The sequence below is a fragment of the Oncorhynchus masou genome, chromosome 13 (genome assembly GCF_036934945.1).
Source record: "Oncorhynchus masou masou isolate Uvic2021 chromosome 13, UVic_Omas_1.1, whole genome shotgun sequence".
Taxonomy (NCBI): domain Eukaryota; kingdom Metazoa; phylum Chordata; class Actinopteri; order Salmoniformes; family Salmonidae; genus Oncorhynchus; species Oncorhynchus masou.
Window position 1 is genome coordinate 95,909,072 of NC_088224.1, and position 15,000 is coordinate 95,924,071.

Consider the following 15,000-nt stretch of genomic DNA (forward strand, 5'->3'; position numbering starts at 1 on the left):
CTCCAGTCTCAGCTCCAGTCTAAAATACATTCTCAGCTCCAGTCTCAGCTCCAGTCTCAGCTCCAGTCTCAGCTCCAGTCTCAGCTCCAGTCTCAGCTCCAGTCTCAGCTTCAGTCTCAACCCCGGTCTCAGCTTCAGTCTCAGCTTCAGTCTCAAATACAGTCTCAGCTCCTGTCTCAGCTTCAGTCTCAAATACAGTCTCAGCTCCAGTCTCAACTCCAGTTTCAAATAGTCTCAGCTCCAGTCTCAGCTCCAGTCTCAGCTCCAGTCTAAAATACAGTCTCAGCTCCAGTCTCAGCTCCAGTCTCAAATACAGTCTCAAATACAGTCTCAGTTCCAGCCTCAGCTCCAGTCTCAAATACAGTCTCAAATACAGTCTCAGCTCCAGTCTCAACTCCAGTCTCAACTCCAGTCTCAGCTCCAGTCTAAAATACAGTCTCAGCTCCAGTCTCAGCTCCAGTCTCAGCTCCAGTCTCAAATACAGTCTCAGTTCCAGTCTCAAATACAGTCTCAAATACAGTCTCAAATACAGTCTCAGCTCCAGTCTCAACTCCAGTCTCAGCTCCAGTCTAAAATACAGTCTCAGCTCCAGTCTCAAATACAGTCTCAGTTCCAGTCTCAAATACAGTCTCAAATACAGTCTCAAATACAGTCTCAGCTCCAGTCTCAACTCCAGTCTCAACTCCAGTCTCAGCTCCAGTCTAAAATACAGTCTCAGCTCCAGTCTCACCTCCAGTCTCAAATACAGTCTCAAATACAGTCTCAGCTCCAGTCTCAACTCCAGTCTCAGCTCCAGTCTAAAATACAGTCTCAGCTCCAGTCTCACCTCCAGTCTCAAATACAGTCTCAAATACAGTCTCAGCTCCAGTCTCAGCTCCAGTCTCAGCTCCAGTCTCAAATACAGTCTCAGTTCCAGCCTCAGCTCCAGTCTCAAATACAGTCTCAAATACAGTCTCAGCTCCAGTCTCAACTCCAGTCTCAGCTTCAGTCTCAAATACAGTCTCAGCTCCTGTCTCAGCTCCAGTCTCACCTCCAGTCTCAGCTCCAGTCTCAGCTCCAGTCTCAACCCCGGTCTCAGCTTCAGTCTCAGCTTCAGTCTCAACCCCGGTCTCAGCTTCAGCCTCAGCTTCAGTCTCAAATACAGTCTCAGCTCCAGTCTCAGCTCCAGTCTCAAATACAGTCTCAAATAGTCTCAGCTCCAGTCTCAGCTCCAGTCTCAGCTCCAGTCTCAAATACAGTCTCAGCTCCAGTCTCAAATACAGTCTCAGCTCCAGTCTCAGCTCCAGTCTCAAATACAGTCTCAAATAGTCTCAGCTCCAGTCTCAAATACAGTCTCAGCTCCAGTCTCAAATACAGTCTCAGCTCCAGTCTCAAATACAGTCTCAGCTCCAGTCTCAGCTCCAGTCTCAGCTCCAGTCTCAGCTCCAGTCTCAGCTTCAGTCTCAGCTTCAGTCTCAGCTCCAGTCTCAGCTCCAGTCTCAGCTCCTGTCCCAGTTCCAGTCTCAGCTCCAGTCTCAGCTCCAGTCTCAGCCTCAGTCTCACCTCCAGTCTCAGCTCCAGTCTCAGCTCCAGTCTCAGCTCCAGTCTCAACTCCAGTCTCAGCTCCAGTCTCAGCTCCAGTCTAAAATACAGTCTCAGCTCCAGTCTCACCTCCAGTCTCAGCTCCAGTCTCAGCTTCAGTCTCAGCTCCAGTCTCAGCTCTAGTCTCAGCTCTAGTCTCAGTTCCAGTCTCAAATACAGTCTCAACTCCAGTCTCAACTCCAGTCTCAGCTCCAGTCTCAGCTCCAGTCTCAGCTCCAGTCTCAAATACAGTCTCAAATACAGTCTCAGCTCCAGTCTCAGCTTCAGTCTCAGCTCCAGTCTCAGTTCCAGTCTCAGTTCCAGTCTCAGCTCCAGTCTCAGCTCCAGTCTCAGCTCCATTCTCAGCTCCAGTCTCAGCTCCAGTCTCAACTCCAGTCTCAGCTCCAGTCTCAGCTCCAGTCTAAAATACAGTCTCAGCTCCAGTCTCAGCTCCAGTCTCACCTCCAGTCTCAGCTCCAGTCTCAGCTTCAGTCTCAGCTCCAGTCTCAGCTCCAGTCTCAGCTCCCGTCTCAGCTCCAGTCTCAGCTCCCGTCTCAGCTCCAGTCTCAGCTCCAGTCTCAGCTCCAGTCTCAGCTCCAGTCTCAAATACAGTCTCAGCTCCAGTCTCAGCTCCAGTCTCAGCTCCAGTCTCAGCTCCAGTCTCAGCTCCAGTCTCAAATACAGTCTCAGCTCCAGTCTCAAATACAGTCTCAGTTCCAGTCTCCGCTCCAGTCTAAAATACAGTCTCAGCTCCAGTCTCACCTCCAGTCTCAGCTCCAGTCTCAGCTCCAGTCTCAGCTCCAGTCTCAACCCCGGTCTCAGCTTCAGTCTCAGCTTCAGTCTCAACCCCGGTCTCAGCTTCAGCCTCAGCTTCAGTCTCAAATACAGTCTCAGCTCCAGTCTCAGCTCCAGTCTCAAATACAGTCTCAAATAGTCTCAGCTCCAGTCTCAGCTCCAGTCTCAGCTCCAGTCTCAAATACAGTCTCAGCTCCAGTCTCAAATACAGTCTCAGCTCCAGTCTCAGCTCCAGTCCCAGCTCCAGTCTCAGCTCCAGTCTCAGTTCCAGTCTCAGCCTCAGTCTCAGCCTCAGTCTCAGCCTCAGTCTCAGCTCCAGTCTCAGCTCCAGTCTCAGCTTCAGTCTCAGCTTCAGTCTCAGCTCCAGTCTCAGCTCCTGTCCCAGCTCCAGTCTCAGTTCCAGTCTCAGCTCCAGTCTCAGTTCCAGTCTCAGCCTCAGTCTCACCTCCAGTCTCAGCTCCATTCTCAGCTCCAGTCTCAGCTCCAGTCTCAGCTCCAGTCTCAACTCCAGTCTCAGCTCCAGTCTCAGCTCCAGTCTAAAATACAGTCTCAGCTCCAGTCTCACCTCCAGTCTCAGCTCCAGTCTCAGCTTCAGTCTCAGCTCCAGTCTCAGCTCCAGTCTCAGCTCTAGTCTCAGTTCCAGTCTCAGCTCCAGTCTCAAATACAGTCTCAACTCCAGTCTCAACTCCAGTCTCAACTCCAGTCTCAGCTCCAGTCTCAAATACAGTCTCAAATACAGTCTCAGCTCCAGTCTCAGCTCCAGTCTCAGTTCCAGTCTCAGTTCCAGTCTCAGTTCCAGTCTCAGCTCCAGTCTCAGCTCCAGTCTCAGCTCCAGTCTCAGCTCCAGTCTCAACTCCAGTCTCAGCTCCAGTCTCAGCTCCAGTCTAAAATACAGTCTCAGCTCCAGTCTCACCTCCAGTCTCAGCTCCAGTCTCAGCTCCAGTCTCAGCTCCAGTCTCAGCTCCAGTCTCAACCCCGGTCTCAGCTTCAGTCTCAGCTTCAGTCTCAACCCCGGTCTCAGCTTCAGTCTCAAATACAGTCTCAGCTCCAGTCTCAGCTCCAGTCTCAAATACAGTCTCAAATAGTCTCAGCTCCAGTCTCAGCTCCAGTCTCAGCTCCAGTCTCAGCTCCAGTCTCAAATACAGTCTCAAATACAGTCTCAGCTCCAGTCTCAAATACAGTCTCAGCTCCAGTCTCAGCTCCAGTCTCAAATACAGTCTCAGCTCCAGTCTCAGCTCCAGTCCCAGCTCCAGTCTCAGTTCCAGTCTCAGTTCCAGTCTCAGCCTCAGTCTCAGCCTCAGTCTCAGTCTCAGTCTCAGCCTCAGTCTCAGCTCCAGTCTCAGCTCCAGTCTCAGCTTCAGTCTCAGCTCCAGTCTCAGCTCCAGTCTCAGCTCCTGTCCCAGCTCCAGTCTCAGCTCCAGTCTCAGTTCCAGTCTCAGCCTCAGTCTCACCTCCAGTCTCAGCTCCAGTCTCAGCTCCAGTCTCAGCTCCAGTCTCAGCTCCAGTCTCAGCTCCAGTCTCAGCTCCAGTCTCAACTCCAGTCTCAGCTCCAGTCTCAGCTCCAGTCTAAAATACAGTCTCAGCTCCAGTCTCACCTCCAGTCTCAGCTCCAGTCTCAGCGTCAGTCTCAGCTCCAGTCTCAGCTCTAGTCTCAGCTCTAGTCTCAGTTCCAGTCTCAGCTCCAGTCTCAAATACAGTCTCAAATACAGTCTCAACTCCAGTCTCAACTCCAGTCTCAACTCCAGTCTCAACTCCAGTCTCAAATACAGTCTCAACTCCAGTCTCAACTCCAGTCTCAGCTCCAGTCTCAGCTTCAGTCTCAGCTCCAGTCTCAGTTCCAGTCTCAGCTCCAGTCTCAGTTCCAGTCTTAGCTCCAGTCTCAGCTCCATTCTCAGCTCCAGTCTCAGCTCCAGTCTCAGCTCCAGTCTCAGCTCCAGTCTCAGCTCCAGTCTAAAATACAGTCTCAGCTCCAGTCTCACCTCCAGTCTCAGCTCCCGTCTCAGCTCCAGTCTCAGCTCCAGTCTCAGCTCCAGTCTAAAATACAGTCTCAGCTCCAGTCTCACCTCCAGTCTCAGCTCCAGTCTCAGCTTCAGTCTCAACCCCGGTCTCAGCTTCAGTCTCAGCTTCAGTCTCAACCCCGGTCTCAGCTTCAGCCTCAGCTTCAGTCTCAAATACAGTCTCAGCTCCAGTCTCAGCTCCAGTCTCAAATACAGTCTCAAATAGTCTCAGCTCCAGTCTCAGCTCCAGTCTCAGCTCCAGTCTCAAATACAGTCTCAGCCTCAGTCTCAGCCTCAGTCTCAGTCTCAGCTCCAGTCTCACCTCCAGTCTCAGCTCCAGTCTCAGCTCCAGTCTCAGCTCCAGTCTCAGCTCCAGTCTCAGCTCCAGTCTCACCTCCAGTCTCAGCTCCAGTCTCAGCTCCCGTCTCAGCTCCAGTCTCAGCTCCAGCCTCAGCTCCAGTCTCAAATAGAGTCTCAGCTCCAGTCTCAGATCCAGTCTCAAATACAGTCTCAGCTCCAGTCTCAGCTCCAGTCTCAAATACAGTCTCAGCTCCAGTCTCAGTTCCAGTCCCAGCTCCAGTCTCAGTTCCAGTCTCAGCTCCAGTCTCAGTTCCAGTCTCAGCCTCAGTCTCAGCCTCAGTCTCAGCCTCAGTCTCAGCTCCAGTCTCAGTTCCAGTCTCAGCTCCAGTCTCAGCTCCAGTCTCAGCTCCAGTCTCACCTCCAGTCTCAGCTCCAGTCTCAGCTCCAGTCTCAGCTCCAGTCTCAGTTCCAGTCTCAGCTCCAGTCTCACCTCCAGTCTCACCTCCAGTCTCAGCTCCAGTCTCAGCTCCAGTCTCAACTCCAGTCTCAGCTCCAGTCTCAGCTCCAGTCTAAAATACAGTCTCAGCTCCAGTCTCACCTCCAGTCTCAGCTCCAGTCTCAGCTTCAGTCTCAGCTCCAGTCTCAGCTCTAGTCTCAGCTCTAGTCTCAGTTCCAGTCTCAGCTCCAGTCTCAAATACAGTCTCAAATACAGTCTCAACTCCAGTCTCAGCTCCAGTCTCAGCTCCAGTCTCAAATACAGTCTCAGCTCCAGTCTCAGCTCCCGTCTCAGCTCCAGTCTCAGCTCCAGTCTCAACTCCAGTCTCAGCTCCAGTCTCAGCTCCAGTCTCAAATACAGTCTCAGCTCCAGTCTCAGCTCCCGTCTCAGCTCCCGTCTCAGCTCCAGTCTCAGCTCCAGTCTCAGCTCCAGTCTAAAATACAGTCTAAAATACAGTCTCACCTCCAGTCTCAGCTCCATTCTCAGCTCCAGTCTCAGCTCCAGTCTCAGCTCCAGTCTCAACTCCAGGCTCAGCTCCAGTCTCAGCTCCAGTCTAAAATACAGTCTCAGCTCCAGTCTCACCTCCAGTCTCAGCTCCAGTCTCAGCTTCAGTCTCAGCTCTAGTCTCAGCTCTAGTCTCAGTTCCAGTCTCAGCTCCAGTCTCAAATACAGTCTCAAATACAGTCTCAAATACAGTCTCAGCTCCAGTCTCAGCTCCAGTCTCAAATACAGGCTCAACTCCAGTCTCAGCTCCAGTCTCAAATACAGTCTCAGCTCCAGTCTCAGCTCCAGTCCCAGCTCCAGTCTCAACTCCAGTCTCAGCTCCAGTCTCAAATACAGGCTCAACTCCAGTCTCAGCTCCAGTCTCAAATACAGTCTCAGCTCCAGTCCCAGCTCCAGTCTCAGCTCCAGTCTCAGCTCCAGTCTCAACCCCGGTCTCAGCTTCAGTTTCAGCTTCAGTCTCAGCTCCAGTCTCAAATACAGTCTCAGCTCCAGTTTCAAATACAGTCTCAAATAGTCTCAGCTCCAGTCTCAGCTCCAGTCTCAGCTCCAGTCTCAGCTCCAATCTCAAATACAGTCTCAGCTCCAGTCTCAGCTCCAGTCTCAGCTCCAGTCTCAGCTCCAGTCTCAAATACAGTCTCAGCTCCAGTCTCAGTTCCAGTCCCAGCTCCAGTCTCAGTTCCAGTCTCAGCTCCAGTCCCAGTTCCAGTCTCAGCCTCAGTCTCAGCCTCAGTCTCAGCTCCAGTCTCAGTTCCAGTCTCAGCTCCAGTCTCAGCTCCAGTCTCAGCTCCAGTCTCAGCTCCAGTCTCAGCTCCAGTCTCAGCTCCAGTCTCAGCTCCAGTCTCAGTTCCAGTCTCAGCTCCAGTCTCACCTCCAGTCTCACCTCCAGTCTCAGCTCCAGTCTCAGCTCCAGTCTCAACTCCAGTCTCAGCTCCAGTCTCAGCTCCAGTCTAAAATACAGTCTCAGCTCCAGTCTCAGCTTCAGTCTCAGCTCCAGTCTCAGCTCTAGTCTCAGCTCTAGTCTCAGTTCCAGTCTCAGCTCCAGTCTCAAATACAGTCTCAAATACAGTCTCAACTCCAGTCTCAGCTCCAGTCTCAGCTCCAGTCTCAAATACAGTCTCAGCTCCAGTCTCAGCTCCCGTCTCAGCTCCAGTCTCAGCTCCAGTCTCAGCTCCAGTCTCAGCTCCAGTCTCAGCTCCAGTCTCAAATACAGTCTCAGCTCCAGTCTCAGCTCCCGTCTCAGCTCCAGTCTCAGCTCCAGTCTCAGCTCCAGTCTAAAATACAGTCTCACCTCCAGTCTCAGCTCCATTCTCAGTTCCAGTCTCAGCTCCAGTCTCAGCTCCAGTCTCAACTCCAGTCTCAGCTCCAGTCTCAGCTCCAGTCTAAAATACAGTCTCAGCTCTAGTCTCAGCTCCCGTCTCAGCTCCAGTCTCAGCTCCAGTCTCAGCTCCAGTCTCAGCTCCAGTCTCAGCTCCAGTCTCAAATACAGTCTCAGCTCCAGTCTCAGCTCCCGTCTCAGCTCCAGTCTCAGCTCCAGTCTCAGCTCCAGTCTAAAATACAGTCTCACCTCCAGTCTCAGCTCCATTCTCAGTTCCAGTCTCAGCTCCAGTCTCAGCTCCAGTCTCAACTCCAGTCTCACCTCCAGTCTCAGCTCCAGTCTCAGCTTCAGTCTCAGCTCTAGTCTCAGCTCTAGTCTCAGTTCCAGTCTCAGCTCCAGTCTCAAATACAGTCTCAAATACAGTCTCAACTCCAGTCTCAGCTCCAGTCTCAAATACAGGCTCAACTCCAGTCTCAGCTCCAGTCTCAAATACAGTCTCAGCTCCAGTCTCAGCTCCCGTCTCAGCTCCAGTCCCAGCTCCAGTCTCAACTCCAGTCTCAGCTCCAGTCTCAAATACAGGCTCAACTCCAGTCTCAGCTCCAGTCTCGAATACAGTCTCAGCTCCAGTCCCAGCTCCAGTCTCAGCTCCAGTCTCAGCTCCAGTCTCAACCCCGGTCTCAGCTTCAGTTTCAGCTTCAGTCTCAGCTCCAGTCTCAAATACAGTCTCAGCTCCAGTTTCAAATACAGTCTCAAATAGTCTCAGCTCCAGTCTCAGCTCCAGTCTCAGCTCCAGTCTCAGCTCCAATCTCAAATACAGTCTCAGCTCCAGTCTCAGCTCCAGTCTCAGCTCCAGTCTCAGCTCCAGTCTCAGTTCCAGTCTCAGCTCCAGTCTCAGCTCCAGTCTCAGCTCCAGTCTCAGCTCCAGTCTCAGCTCCAGTCTCAGCTCCAGTCTCAGTTCCAGTCTCACCTCCAGTCTCACCTCCAGTCTCAGCTCCAGTCTCAGCTCCAGTCTCAGCTCCAGTCTAAAATACAGTCTCAGCTCCAGTCTCACCTCCAGTCTCAGCTCCAGTCTGAGCTTCAGTCTCAGCTCCAGTCTCAGCTCCAGTCTCAGCTCCAGTCTCAGCCTCAGTCTCAGCCTCAGTCTCAGCCTCAGTCTCAGCTCCAGCCTCAGTTCCAGTCTCAGCTCCAGTCTCAGCTCCAGTCTCACCTCCAGTCTCAGCTCCAGTCTCAGCTCCAGTCTCAGCTCCAGTCTCAGTTCCAGTCTCAGCTCCAGTCTCACCTCCAGTCTCACCTCCAGTCTCAGCTCCAGTCTCAGCTCCAGTCTCAACTCTCAGCTCCAGTCTCAGCTCCAGTCTAAAATACAGTCTCAGCTCCAGTCTCAGCTCCAGTCTAAAATACAGTCTCAGCTCCAGTCTCAGCTCCAGTCTGAGCTTCAGTCTCAGCTCCAGTCTCAGCTCTAGTCTCAGCTCTAGTCTCAGTTCCAGTCTCAGCTCCAGTCTCAAATACAGTCTCAAATACAGTCTCAACTCCAGTCTCAGCTCCAGTCTCAAATACAGTCTCAAATACAGTCTCAGCTCCCGTCTCAGCTCCAGTCTCAGCTCCAGTCTCAGCTCCAGTCTCAGCTCCAGTCTCAGCTCCAGTCTCAGCTCCAGTCTCAGCTCCAGTCTCAAATACAGTCTCAGCTCCAGTCTCAGCTCCCGTCTCAGCTCCCGTCTCAGCTCCAGTCTCAGCTCCAGTCTAAAATACAGTCTCACCTCCAGTCTCAGCTCCATTCTCAGCTCCAGTCTCAGCTCCAGTCTCAGCTCCAGTCTCAGCTCCAGTCTCAGCTCCAGTCTCAGCTCCAGTCTAAAATACAGTCTCAGCTCCAGTCTCACCTCCAGTCTCAGCTCCAGTCTCAGCTTCAGTCTCAGCTCTAGTCTCAGCTCTAGTCTCAGTTCCAGTCTCAGCTCCAGTCTCAAATACAGTCTCAAATACAGTCTCAACTCCAGTCTCAGCTCCAGTCTCAGCTCCAGTCTCAAATACAGGCTCAACTCCAGTCTCAGCTCCAGTCTCAAATACAGTCTCAGCTCCAGTCTCAGCTCCCGTCTCAGCTCCAGTCCCAGCTCCAGTCTCAACTCCAGTCTCAGCTCCAGTCTCAAATACAGGCTCAACTCCAGTCTCAGCTCCAGTCTCAAATACAGTCTCAGCTCCAGTCCCAGCTCCAGTCTCAGCTCCAGTCTCAGCTCCAGTCTCAACCCCGGTCTCAGCTTCAGTTTCAGCTTCAGTCTCAGCTCCAGTTTCAAATACAGTCTCAAATAGTCTCAGCTCCAGTCTCAGCTCCAGTCTCAGCTCCAGTCTCAGCTCCAATCTCAAATACAGTCTCAGCTCCAGTCTCAGCTCCAGTCTCAGCTCCAGTCTCAACCCCGGTCTCAGCTTCAGTTTCAGCTTCAGTCTCAGCTCCAGTCTCAAATACAGTCTCAGCTCCAGTTTCAAATACAGTCTCAAATAGTCTCAGCTCCAGTCTCAGCTCCAGTCTCAGCTCCAATCTCAGTTCCAGTCTCAGCTTCAGTCTCAACCCCGGTCTCAGCTTCAGTCTCAGCTTCAGTCTCAGCCCCGGTCTCAGCTTCAGTCTCAGCTTCAGTCTCAGCCTCAGTCCCAGCTCCAGTCTCAGCTCCAGTCTCAACCCCAGTCTCAACCCCAGTCTCAACCTGCCCTGCACCGTGACGTTGCATGTGGATGGTTCATTTCTTCCATCTGCCTTGTACCTACAGTATTCCCTTATGGAACCATGGTCTACTCTCTATGGTGCAGGGAGCCAACCAATCACATTATTTCAGGATGTGTTACGTGACTCTGAATAGAACACACATATTTGTTGAGCTAGCCATTCTCTTTTAATGTCAGCAAGGAAGGTGTCGACTATAACACACTATTATGAATGAAATGTACAGAACAGGCATTATAAAGTGATGAAGTGTTATGTTATAGTATGTTGGAGATTATTACAGTAATACTAAGTCCTGACATTGTGTTTCTTCTCACCTCCTCGGCCCCATGAAGGAGCCAGAATACTCTAATGTTTATCAGAGAAGAACAGGACGCGTGCAGAGAAGGGCAGGGCTCGTACAATACCAGGTATGAAGATTCCCCAGGGGGAGTCGGAGGGAAGGAGACGTTCTCTAGACGCTCTCTAGATGTTATCTGGACGTTCTCTAGACGTTCTCTAGACATTCTCTAGACACTCTCTAGACATTCTCTAGACACTCTCTAGACACTCTCTAGACATTCTCTAGATGTTCTCTAGACACTCTAGACCTTCTCTAGACGCTCTCTAGATGTTATCTGGACATTCTCTAGACGTTCTCTAGACACTCTATAGATGTTCTCTAGACGTTCTCTAGACACTCTCTAGACATTCTCTAGACCCTCTCTAGGCATTCTCTAGACGTTCTCTAGAAGTTCTCTAGACGTTCTCTAGACACTCTCTAGACATTCTCTAGACCCTCTCTAGGCATTCTCTAGACGTTCTCTAGATGTTCTCTAGACACTTTCTAGACGCTCTCTAGGCATTCTCTAGACGTTCTCTAGATGTTATCTAGACATTCAAGGCATTCTCTAGACATTCTCTAGACGTTCTAACAACACCTACACTAGAATAGTTCCATAAGGGTTTTTGATCATGTTGTCTTTGCGACTCTGTCTATCTGGATATCTCCTTTTGTTGTTGGTTGTTGTTTGCTTGTTGTTGTTTGGTGATCACATTCTTGTTGTCTTGCATCTGTATTTCGGTATGGAACGCATGTTTGTTCACGTCTCACTCATATCTGCTTCATCTCCATGTCTCCATGTCCTGATGTGTAGAAACGTAGCAAAGCAGGCATTCCTAGAGACTTTACAGGACTACCCTATAGAGATGGACATTCTGGGTCCCGAACGCAGGGAGGCTGCCCCGTACAACGACGGGTATGTTGCATGGCGCTCACTATCCCGTGCTCCGTCTGGCTGCGTCACCACGACGATTACAGTTGGAGCTTGATCGGGCTTTGCACACGACACTTTGTACGTCATAACGTCACCGTCAACCGCCTTGAATGTAGAGCCACTGCTAATCATTTAACGCCTAACTCAATTTGGTCTCAGACACTGACGTTGCGAGTTACGTTGGGATGATATTAACGTGACTAACGCGACAAATACACTTCACGCGATGTGATCGGGTTGCTTTCAAACGGCGAACGTCTGGCGAACGTCTGGCGAACGTCTGGCGAACGTCTGTTCCATAAAACGTGGTTCCAGTGACTTCATACAATAATACCATTTACATCATCTCTTCTGGTAACGCCCCGTAAACATGTCACCATCTCTTCTGGTAACGCCCCGTAAACATGTCACCATCTCTTCTGGTAACGCCCCGTAAACATGTCACCATCTCTTCTGGTAACGCCCCGTAAACATGTCACCATCTCTTCTGGTAACGCCCCGTAAACATGTCAGCATCTCTTCTGGTAACGCCCGTAAACATGTCAGCATCTCTTCTGGTAACGCCCGTAAACATGTCACCATCTCTTCTGGTAACGCCCCGTAAACATGTCACCATCTCTTCTGGTAACGCCCCGTAAACATGTCACCATCTCTTCTGGTAACGCCCCGTAAACATGTCACCATCTCTTCTGGTAACGCCCCGTAAACATGTCATCATCTCTTCTGGTAACGCCCGTAAACATGTCACCATCTCTTCTGGTAACGCCCCGTAAACATGTCACCATCTCTTCTGGTAACGCCCGTAAACATGTCACCATCTCTTCTGGTAACGCCCGTAAACATGTCACCATCTCTTCTGGTAACGCCCCGTAAACATGTCACCATCTCTTCTGGTAACGCCCGTAAACATGTCACCATCTCTTCTGGTAACGCCCGTAAACATGTCACCATCTCTTCTGGTAACGCCCGTAAACATGTCACCATCTCTTCTGGTAACGCCCGTAAACATGTCACCATCTCTTCTGGTAACGCCCGTAAACATGTCACCGTCTCTTCTGGTAACGCCCCGTAAACATGTCAGCGTCTCTTCTGGTAACGCCCGTAAACATGTCACCATCTCTTCTGGTAACGCCCGTAAACATGTCAGCATCTCTTCTGGTAACGCCCGTAAACATGTCACCATCTCTTCTGGTAACGCCCCGTAAACATGTCACCATCTCTTCTGGTAACGCCCGTAAACATGTCATCATCTCTTCTGGTAACGCCCGTAAACATGTCACCATCTCTTCTGGTAATGCCCCGTAAACATGTCACCATCTCTTCTGGTAACGCCCCGTAAACATGTCATCATCTCTTCTGGTAACGCCCCGTAAACATGTCACCATCTCTTCTGGTAACGCCCCATAAACATGTCATCATCTCTTCTGGTAACGCCCCGTAAACATGTCACCATCTCTTCTGGTAACGCCCGTAAACATGTCACCATCTCTTCTGGTAACGCCCGTAAACATGTCACCATCTCTTCTGGTAACGCCCGTAAACATGTCACCATCTCTTCTGGTAACGCCCGTAAACATGTCATCATCTCTTCTGGTAACGCCCGTAAACATGTCACCGTCTCTTCTGGTAACGCCCCGTAAACATGTCACCGTCTCTTCTGGTAACGCCCCGTAAACATGTCACCGTCTCTTCTGGTAACGCCCCGTAAACATGTCACCATCTCTTCTGGTAACGCCCCGTAAACATGTCACCGTCTCTTCTGGTAACGCCCCGTAAACAAGTCACCATCTCTTCTGGTAACGCCCCGTAAACATGTCATCATCTCTTCTGGTAACGCCCCGTAAACATGTCATCATCTCTTCTGGTAACGCCCCGTAAACATGTTACCATCTCTTCTGGTAACGCCCCGTAAACATGTCATCATCTCTTCTGGTAACGCCCCGTAAACATGCCAAACCGCCTCTGTGATGGTCGTAAGGCCGCTGGGTGTAGAGCACCGTACCAAGAAGAAACCCGCGACGAACGAACACATCCCGGCTGCTCCTATGCATTATCCTCAGCTTCTGCAGACTATATATTCATACAGCAGTCTCCGTCCCAAATTACAGCCTTATTCCCTTTATACTGTACTACTTCTGACCAGAGCTCTATGGGCGCCCCCCGGGGGTCTAAAGTAGTGCACTGCATATGGGAATAGGGTATAATTTGGGACACAGAGTGTACTGTGCTACCCTATGGAGTGATCCTCTGACACATGGAGAGTGAATTACGCCAGGGTCATGAATGAACAGGAGGCCGCTGCAGGCACTAGTGCTGTAAATTACATTTTATATTGATCCCCGGTTTCGATTGGACAAAACCCCTCGCTCTGTTCGGAGCGTTTTCCCGAGCGTTCTTGGTAACCTAGCCGCCGAGTGGCTATGGCAACAGCAGAAAGAGTTACTGACCAGTAAAAAAAGGGACTTCCACTTCATTTCCTGGGTTTGATAATTATGTCATATAATGTTACGTAAGGATGGTATAAAATGTCTTTCCCTGGGATGAATCCTATCTTCACGTCTGTGTGTATAACTCATGGTTTTAGTGCAAATTTCCCATTGACATCAATGTGCCCTGGTCTAAAGAACTGCTCTATAGAGGCAATATGTTGCCATTTGAGAGGACAGAGCTACACACACAGATGTAAAGTTAGTCCTCTGGAACAGGTAGGAAGAACAGCGACTCTGAGAGACTGTCTCCTTTCTGTAGGCACTTCCTGTTTAAGCCAGGGGGGACGTCTCCAATGTATTGTACGACGTCACCGGGTTACCCTTTGACCTCCAGCACGGTCTACTCCCCGCCACCTCGACCGTTACCCAGAAACACCTTCTCCAGACCGGCGTTCGGCCTGAAGAAGCCCTACAAGCACTGCAACTGGAAATGTGCGGCTCTCAGCGCCATCCTCACCTCCGTCACCCTGGTGTTCCTGCTTGCCTACTTCATCGGTGAGTCAACCTCTCCTCTCCTCTCCACTCCTCTCCTCTCCTCTCCACTCCTCTCCTCTCTACTCCTGTCCCCTCCTCTCCACCTCCATCCTCTCGCCTGCCTCCTCTCCCCTCCTTATCCACCTCCCTTTTCCTTCCCACCTCTCCCTTCCCCTATCCACGTGTCCTACATTCCTTTCCACCCCGTGTCCACCTCTCTCTACAGCCACAGTCAAAAGGCCGTGGTCCATTATGTTTTCCCTATTGTCCCTGTAATGGAGTGGACTCTGCTCTCTGTAGCAGTATATGAATACGATTTTATCGAGAGTAAATCAGAATGTCTGAGATAATATTTCAATTTCAACCAAACATAAATAACATTAGCATGCAATAGACTGAGATGATTGAGTCTGGTCAGGGATGATGGAGTCTGGTCAGGGATGATGGAGTCTGGTCAGGGATGATGGAGTCTGGTCAGGGATGATGGAGTCTGGTCAGGGATGATTAGTCTGGTCAGGGATGATGGAGTCTGGTCAGTGGTGTAGTAATACTGTAATGTAGTCTAGCGCTTCAGCGAAGCCCAGCCATTGGTTAGTGGTGGAGTGTAGTCTAGCGCTTCAGGGAGGCCCAGCCATTGGTTAGTGGTGGAGTGTAGTCTAGCGCTTCAGGGAGGCCCAGCCATTGGTTAGTGGTGGAGTGTAGTCTAGCGCTTCAGGGAGGCCCAGCCATTGGTTAGTGGTGGAGTGTAGTCTATCGCTTCAGGGAGGCCCAGCCATTGGTTAGTGGTGGAGTGTAGTCTAGCCCTTCAGGGAGGCCCAGCCATTGGTTAGTGGTGGAGTGTAGTCTAGCGCTTCAGGGAGGCCCAGCCATTGGTTAGTGGTGGAGTGTAGTCTAGCGCTTCAGGGAGGCCCAGCCATTGGTTAGTGGTGGAGTGTTGTCTAGCGCTTCAGGGAGGCCCAGCCATTGGTTAGTGGTGGAGTGTAGTCTATCGCTTCAGGGACGCCCAGCCATTGGTTAGTGGTGGAGTGTAGTCTAGCGCTTCAGGGACGCCCAGCCATTGGTTAGTGGTGGAGTGTAGTCTAGCGCTTCAGGGAGGCCCAGCCATTGGTT

At 51.1% G+C, this 15,000-nt stretch overlaps 1 protein-coding gene across 1 annotated transcript in view; it reads left to right on the top strand.

Moving 5' to 3' along the window:
- The window catches only part of tenm4 (teneurin transmembrane protein 4), a 716,895-nt gene that overhangs the window by 337,140 nt on the left and 364,755 nt on the right, over positions 1-15,000 (top strand). The window contains exons 5-7 of the mRNA XM_064985425.1: positions 10,007-10,081; positions 10,808-10,909; positions 13,676-13,911. Coding sequence (XP_064841497.1) covers positions 10,007-10,081; positions 10,808-10,909; positions 13,676-13,911 — 413 coding nt within the window. The remainder of the gene's footprint in view (positions 1-10,006; positions 10,082-10,807; positions 10,910-13,675; positions 13,912-15,000) is intronic.